Genomic DNA, 8,863 nt, shown 5'->3' on the forward strand with positions numbered 1-8,863 from the left:
AAAAAAACAGGTTTTCAGACGGAAATTAAAGTTACCTTTTTCTGTCACTTTATTTTTTTTTATTCTGATGTACCAATTATTTATTTTTTTAATAAATTGCAATTTACTCTCTTATTCTTTAAATATAATTATATATCATATTTTATGAATTAATGAAAAAGAAACATGGCTAGTGTGACTTTTAAAAAAGAGATCCATATTCAAGTTTTGTTTCCTGTTAACAATTAATACAGATCATCACAATATTCACAGGTATTTACAAAATTTAAAATCTAAGTATCTTTTTTTTTTTACTTTCATTTTGTTTTTTAACATCAAAGCATATTAGCAATGCTAAGGACAGATGATTCAAACGAAAAAAGGATGCCTAGATTGGTTTATAAAAGAATGAAAAACAACGCGGGTGTAACATGTACTTTTAAGTAATTCAAAACATGATTAAAATTATCATTTTCAATTTTATGACAGAAGTTCGTTTGTATCATCTGTCCTTAAGTCAATTCTTTTGATTTACAGAGAATATTATTTCTATTTCTGTTATATTATTAACATGTTATCACATTTAGGCCAATCAGAGGGTTGGAAAATATTTTGAAAAATAAAATACAAATATTTAGCTAAATTTAGACTTTCTGCACGTTATTATTTTAGCAAATCAGCGTAAATATCCAAATCTCAGATTAAATGAATAAGACACGATCGAGTACATTAGATTATAAATTTGCAAATTATGGCTTTCTATCATAAGAGGAATTTTACAAAAACAGATTGTCATATGATTAAAATAGGAATCCGATGCGAAGGCTTTAGAACATTTCTGAGCATGAAGCAATGGAAATTTTAAATTGTTCTGTACATATTTAATTGTTACGTACGACATAAAGACGTGCGAGTTAAATTCATTGCCAAGATTTTCCCTGAATTTGGCCCTCTAGACTGCTTTTCATTATCAAATGATTCTGGAATCTGAAAAAGAAAGAAATATGATATACAATTTACATAAATACAATTATATTGTTCAAATAATGATTACAAATGAAATGGTTAATGATATACCTCTATATTCGTTTTGATGCGGTCATACACTTTACAAATGTGCTTTACTAAAATTGCAGATGGCATCATTTCTTGCAAATGTTTTCTTTCCTCATCTGTCACACTTATTGGCCAAAACGTCTCATCTTGCATATAGCTCCTCAGCTCTGCTTCAAGTTCTACAGCCTCTGAATTCAACAGTGATCTATGTGCAAACACCTTTATTCCTCGATGTATTTTTTTCCATTGATCTTCCTTACTCCTATTAAATTTGAAAACTACAAAATCCGGGGGGTCTTCGTTAAAATTTCGTGGATGAGTTTCAAGAAAGTATTCTCCATTGATTTCTTCAAGCTTTTCATAAATATCCACGATGTCCTTCATTCGAGCGTCGGTAGGCGTGTCAATCTCACTCGATAGTAACGAGAAATCGCTTTTGTGTTCTGTAAGGTACTGCGAAAGGAATTTGTCTGGGTCCATGGGAGGTGATGGAAGTGTAGCAATAATAATTCCGAGAACGGTTAGAAGATTGTGATTTGCCTCACTGGAGTTTAAACGGAGCTTCAACAAAACATTTTCTAGTCTATGATCATTTGCATCTATTCGAGGATAAAAACCGTGAATGTGTTTAAGTCTAGCAACTGAACTTTGTGCTATATCATCTTTGAATGTTATCATAACCTTCTGCTTTTCAAATTGAATATATTTTGCTCTTAAAAAAAAATGAACGGCAGCCTCAGCTTCAATTTTTCCAAAGTCAAATACTACTTTTGAACACTGTAAACGATTGCTTCTTTGTGCATAAATCATAGCATAATCTGGAAAGAAGTCTGGAATGATTTCAATGTCCGACATGTCCATCACTGGAACGACAGGAAACGTGGCAATATATTTATTGGAAATATATTTTCCACAAAATGAAGTTGCGGTGCATCTCTTTGAACAAGTGATATCGAGGACTTCATCTAATATACTGTTTTGAACATCTACCAAAGTTTTTATTGTCAAATATAATGAAGATGATTCATCCAATATCAGTAATTTTTCAATCGGTTCAGTTTCTTTGAATTCTGTAAGATTACGAAGTCGGGGTTCAATATTTCGTATCATTTGAAAATTTTCATTAGAAAACAAATCCTTCCAGTACGTAATAAAATGATCAAAATGTGTTTTTATTGATTTTTTCTTTTTACCAATCTTTGTTTTTAAGAAATCTCCTGTCTGCATCTTTCTACAATCACACTTTTTAAGGTAAAAACATCCAAGAACAGCAATTGTTCTGTGCCATTTTAGACATGGCGCTAAAAATTTTAGCAAGGTAATGAAATGTAAACGATGTAAAATTAGATACAAAATAGGATATTTCTTTTGTAGATTTTGCATTTCGATTTCGCCCAACAAACAGTCTGTTGTTGGCATTATGTCATATTTAGAACGTAAAATTAAGTCTTTCATTTCTTCTAACGTATCATATTTGAAAGCATCGACACTTTTTTGATAATGTACCGTGCTTTTTTTATCTATGCTAAAATTTCTTTTCGTAAATTCGTCAAGAATTTGGTATCGGCATCGTAGGGCTTTTTCTATTTGTTCTTCATCAAATAGCCATTGGCTTTCTTCACAAAACTTTCTCATCAGTAGTGGTATAAATCTCAGTAATTCATTTTCAGTAAGGCTAAGAAGATCACACATTTTAATCCATTGTTTTTCAACAGAACGTGATAATTCTTTTTCTGGACTTCTGCATTCTAGAACTTGTTTGTAAACTGCATCAGCATTGGGGTTAATTGCCAAACATGCCAACATACAACCCAGTAATATTAATTTTATGCACTCACGTACCACAATTTTGCAAACAATTGGACTTTCACAGTGTTGAACTTGTTCAGTTTTGACTCTTGCTTCAAAACAGAGTACACAATAAGGGTAATCTAACGAACATACCCTATGAATATTTTTACAAGAGAAGATTTTAAATGAATTCGATTGTAATCTTATGACAGGCTGTAAATATTTTAAGTACATGTCCTTTTTAATTGAATTGGGGTTACTGAGTAGATCAAGAACGGGATTTGAAGGAAGAAATGAGGAAACTAACATGGTTGAAACGAAAGTAAGAAGTTCAAAGTTTTTTGCAGATGTGCCTTCGTTAGGGCTTACGTTCTGCAAAAGAAATGGCGACTTCAATGAAAAAATGCGTAGAATTTGTTTTTGGGTTTCTTTGAGAGGAAAATCCTCCAATTTTGGCAAAATACTTCTCTGTCTGGGAAGTTGAAATATTTGTGTTGCAAAAACACAGTTACACAGGTACAAAACACTTCCAACGGGCTTTTCAAGTACAGGAAGATCCACATTTTTAGAAAGTTTATCTGCCGATTTATCCATCAAAGTTTTGACTTCGACATACTCGTCATAATTTAAAGCAGCAGTAATAATAAAATCGGGAGAATTTTTACATGCCTCTTTTGATACTTCAGAGAATAGTGTCCCATGATCTCCAAAGTGTTCTTTCAAGGAATAAACTTGTTTATATAATCGGAGAGAATTAAGTCCACCTTGTAAGCAACGGTAAAAGTATTTCTTTAGTTTTGCAATCTCTATGCTTTTGGGTTGATTAGAAGACACATTGTCAAATAAGAATAATTTTGATAATATTTTTAACAAAAAAGTTTCATTTACACCTCTTTGGATAGCAGCGACAGATTGAGAAATAAAACATCTCAAAAAACAGGTATGCAATACGTACATAGGCCATCTGCTGTCCTCAGACAACTTACTGCGAATCAAGTTTACTTGAGAAAGCAGCGGGTCTTCTTCTTTTGCCTTTTCTAGAACTCCCTGGGTTAAGATAGCTGATAATAAATGGTTTTCAATATAATCCCCAATCAATGAACTTAGAATACCATTAGGACTCTTTGTGTTTAGGGTATCAAGCATGAAAAAAAACTCGCTTTTCTGAAACCATGATACTATGCATTCCTTATTACCCAGAGTTTTTAAAGCTTCATTGAGTATCCCCTCCAAGAAAGCTCCTGCAGCTATCGGTTCTTCTGGTATCAGATAATTGAAATTGTCTTTTAATAATATGATTAGTTTTTTCCTTACATTCACATCGTCTGCCTTTACTTTTATCAATCTTATCCCAAAATAACTAAAACACTTGAATATCGTATCAGGTGTAATCTCGGTATTTGGAATTCCTTTAAATGTGCAAACCAATCTTTGAAGAAACTCGTTGTTTGGTAATGTGTACCCTTTTTCAGTTACTTCTTTAATAAAATTTTTTAGAAGTTTTGAGACCTTTAAAAATGGTGCGCCAACAGTACAAATAAGGTCGTTTAGAAATTTGAGAAGGACTATTTTTTCAGAAGAAGCTCTAATTTCTGATGCAAACATAAGAAAAGTATTTGCTTTCACTTGCCATTTTTCAAAATCCTCGCATTTGCTGTCTGGGAACATATCCGTGCAAATTTCGTCAGCAAGAGAGGAAAAGTATTTATTTTCTTGGATTAATATGCTGCATTGTGCACCAGTTTCAGGCTTATCTCCAGCTTCAGTATTAAGCAGAGTATCTGCGTTTACTTCAGCTTGACAAAGAGTACTTTCAATTGTTTCATGATATGTTTCATCTAGCAAATTAAAAATTCCATCGATAACCGTTCTGTGCAACCATAATGACGTATGCATATTTGTAAGTCTCAGAAACACATCATTTTTCTGATTGCTTGCCATCGAATAATTTTCCAAATGAGAAATCACCCAATGCAAAACCTTAACATGCTTTCCTTCGAAAAGGATGTACCCTCTTTGAAGACAATACAATTGGTAAAAATCTTCTATATAAAGGTTTACCAAAGCAGATGTAAAAAATTTCTTCTGTGAAGAAAGGCATCGTTTAACCTTTTCTGAGAATGTTTGGAGAACTTCATTAAAAATCTTTTTTGGAATGACATTTGAAGAGATTAAAAGATCAACCGACACTTCGCTCAACTCTTCATCTTCTGAAATGCATTGTATAAATGTTGATCTTATATCTGCAAAAAAATCTTCTTTCATGCCATTGATTATATCGAAGAAATATTTTGAAAATGGTAGCTTCAACATCACAAAACATCCAGACACACTGTAACAAGAGGGTCCTGGTTGTCTAACTACATCATTTAACGGAACAATATCATTTGATAAGAATGATTCCGACCAGAGTTTGCTTATTTCCTTTTGTAGCTTGTCAGGCGCATCAGACAATTGCAAAATACAATCTAGCGATAAGTTTTCTTCTAGCTCGTGCAGAATTTTAGCAAGTGGGTCTCTTACAAGTTCTCGTAATCTTTGCTTTAGTGCAGAATCGAAACTTCCAAATGTTCCCAAAACATAGTTGTCACACGCAATCGCTTTTATCCAAGTTTCCTGATTCACATTCTGTTCAATCCAAAATAGAATTTTTTTCACAAGTGCATTTCGAATTTCTAAAGACTTACTGATTTTTGAAATCAGTTGATGTGTAGCTTTAAGATCTCTAATTCGATTGCTATCGTAAGAGAGTCTGGAAAAACCCCACATTATCTCCCTTAAAACAATTGTTTCTAGGAAAATGTCACCACCAAATTTGTTTTCTGACAAAGTTTGCATACTCTCGACATCACTAGTATCTGTAAATGTAGGCAGTTCTAAAGAGGCTTGTCTTAAAATTTCTGACACAAGTTTTTGAACTTTTCTGAAAGGAACTAATGGTTTATCCAAAGTATCCATAAAAGACAACAACCAATCAGATTCGAAAGAAAACAGAGAAAATAATGAACACATGGGGGCATTCCTTGTAAGATGAATGATGATGCATACAATTTTATGTTGACAGACTGTATCATCTTTCAAATATTCATTTCGAATGCTCATGACATGTGATTTTACAAGTGGGATATGTTTTGAATCATTTATATCCTGAAAATGGAGAGTTAAAGTTGTTTTATCAGGCGAGTTGAAAAACAATCTTATTTCATTTTCCAACTGCTTTTCTGATTTTAAAGAGAAGATTTGTGTCAAGCTGAATTTTGACATATCCCCTGAAAAATTACGATAAATACTACTGTTTGTAAATAAAGCACAAAGCAAACATTTTCCTTCTTTTTCACGCTGTTTTAAGCCTGTTTGAAATCTAGGCCTATGCACGAGTTCTTTTTCATTTCTTTTCTTTTCTCTAGTGTGCGTCACCATTTTCTTAAATCCTTCATGCTGATTCTCGATTTTTTCCAGGTATAATTCAAGTCCAAGATGATTTGGAAGAGAACAGTATTCCTCGAAAAATCCTTTTGCTTCATCCTCATTATCCATCCAATAAATGGAATATTTCAACAGTAAAACGGATTCTGGCTGGAAGAAAGGTAGAAGCCCCGACAAACATTTTTTTACGATTGAATCCTTACTCTCATTTCTGGCAGAATATTTCCGCACAACAAGCGAGAGAATTTTTCGATCAAAAATAGGTATTAATTTTTGTATTGTCATACTTGGAAGATTTGTTTCTTTCTCTGGAAATGCAATCATATCGGAAAGCATTCGTTCAACTGCATTTGAAATAGACTGAAGTTCAGGATTTAACACTTCAATGTCAGGAAATACTTGTTTCTCAAATCTACTAAGGAGGGGAGCATTTGTTGCTTCTCTGATTCCATCATCAACGATTACTATACACTTAAAATCATCATGAACAGTACACAGGGGATTGCTGTAGGGTCCTAAAGCAATTCTACAGTGCTTTCTTTTACCTACTGTGATGTAGTTTTGATTAAGCATATCATATAAACTCCCATAAACCATGTTTAAATTTTTTAGTAGTAATACATGCCCTTCTTCCATGCATAATATTATCTGACTAAGAATTCGGTAATTGTATTCTACGTTCATGTCATCTTCAAACTTACTTCCAAATATTGTTGTAACGTTAGATTTTTTTTCTTTCAAAATGGATAAAACTTTGCTGACGACAAGTTCGCCATTGCTGATAAGCATTAAATGCCGACTGTGTCTGTCATTCAAATTTTCTTTGAGAAGGTCCAATACATCAGTTTCCTGAAATCCTTCCTCTCGCCCGAGAAAATTTTTCATGGCTAAACTGGCATTTTTTGAGTTTGATAACCCCCCAAAATTCCTCTCAATTCCGCGTGAGATAATACATTTGATTTCTTCTTTCGATTTGTTTTCTTGTTTTAATTTCCTACTCACATATTTGACCAGATTGTAAAAGTCGCGACTGCAGTGAAAATCTTCTGGTTGCTGTTGTCTGATATAAGTTACATATCTCTCTGTAATTTCGTTCAAAAGATCACTTTCTTCAGTTTTTAACTTTCTTCCATCTTTTAATGCCACTGCAGTGTAAATTGACTGTGCGGTTTCACAGTATTCTTCTATTTTCATATCTGGACAGGATATATGCACCATTCTATTCATCTTTGCGGGATCCACTGCCCAATTAGAGAGACCAATTACAGAGACCGAGAGCTGTTGCATTTCACCAGGTTCTAAGAGTTCATGAAGGACTTTAAGAGGTTCATAAGGTGATCTATCAGCTAAACCGATTTCATCTAACAAAACCACCGATTGCATTTCGTTTTTATTATTACTTTCCTGATACTCAGATGCTTTCTTAAGAATCTCTTTGATTCCTGACGAAGTGGAAGACTCTGAACCTTGATAATTAAAAAAAACATAACTGTGGTAATTTCTGAAAGAAGTCACTATCTGTATTTTTTCCTCGCATATTGCTTCTGAGAACTTGAACAGACAGTGACTTACTCATTCCTGGTTTTCCGACAAGACAAATTGGTAACCTGTTTAGAATGCAGACAAACAGAAAAAATAGATTTTCCTGCAATGGTTTATTACATGCTATTCCATCTGGAAGTTTAAATTTATCCGATAGATATTTTAATTCTCTTTGAATTATGTTATGTACTTCGACTTCATTCAATTTTGTTTCACTATTTTTGCATATATGGTTCCAGTATTCTGCTCTGGATCCCGTTGATTTAAATCGTGACTGGTATGACAAATATAGTGTCAAAAGAATTGATTTTATATCTTTGTTTTCATCTGGATGGATTGTATTAAAATAGTTGTTCAGAAACCAGTTAACCAGCAATTTGCTTCTGTTAACATCGCGGAGACTAACAAAGAATTCCTCTGAACTCCTGACAAATTTCTGTGAACAAACTAATAGGTTTGCAAACATTTGTTGCATTTTTTGTTCTAACTGAACTTCTTTGGACATTTCTAAGACGTATCTTATTTCGTCATTATCATCTATTCTTCCAAAGTCCCAAATATAGTCAAGAGTATTCTCAGGCAATGGATATACCCGGTAAACTTGATCAGAAAGGGGATCTTGGGAATCCTTTAATTCTAGCCCAGTTGTTGTTTTTGCTGTCTCTTTTCTTTTTCTATATGGATTGCAAGCAGCAATGATTTTTAAATTTGGCACAAGAAAAGTTCCACAGATATTTTTCTGACAAATTGCACTGGCTAGTAGTCCAAGATGTTTAGAAGTATTAATTTCATCAAGAAATAGCCAAACTTCTTGGGTTGACCTCGAGGATTCCATAGCCTTGCTATTCACATTCTTTATTTTATCAATTATGGTGTGCTCATCGAGCCCTGCATGAATGGTAAATTTGATAAACAAAACCATTTTGATTTTGGCCAAAAACTCCAATAAGGTTGTTTTCCCACAACCAGTATCCCCCATTATTAGAACGGGCAAACCAGCATCAATTTTGACACTAATTAGAACCATTTTTAGAAGATTGTCGGCTGTAATGACGTAACCAGGCATGAT

At 33.3% G+C, this 8,863-nt stretch overlaps 1 protein-coding gene across 1 annotated transcript; it reads right to left on the reverse strand.

Annotated features, from left to right (window-relative positions):
* Nucleotides 1-736: 736 nt before the first annotated feature.
* LOC134283573 (uncharacterized) lies at nt 737-2,597 on the reverse strand. Its single transcript, XM_062766089.1, has 2 exons — nt 1,057-2,597; nt 737-966 (listed from the first exon to the last, which is right to left on the reverse strand). Exons 1-2 carry the CDS (start codon nt 2,488-2,490, stop codon nt 868-870), a joined length of 1,533 nt encoding a protein of 510 aa, XP_062622073.1. The 5' UTR covers nt 2,491-2,597; the 3' UTR covers nt 737-867.
* Between the last annotated feature and the right edge of the window lie 6,266 nt (nt 2,598-8,863).

This window comes from Saccostrea cucullata, unplaced genomic scaffold, assembly GCF_032062105.1.
Source record: "Saccostrea cucullata isolate Sc308-1 unplaced genomic scaffold, CSIRO_AGI_Scuc_v1 ctg665, whole genome shotgun sequence".
In the NCBI taxonomy this organism is placed as follows: Eukaryota; Metazoa; Mollusca; class Bivalvia; order Ostreida; family Ostreidae; genus Saccostrea; species Saccostrea cuccullata.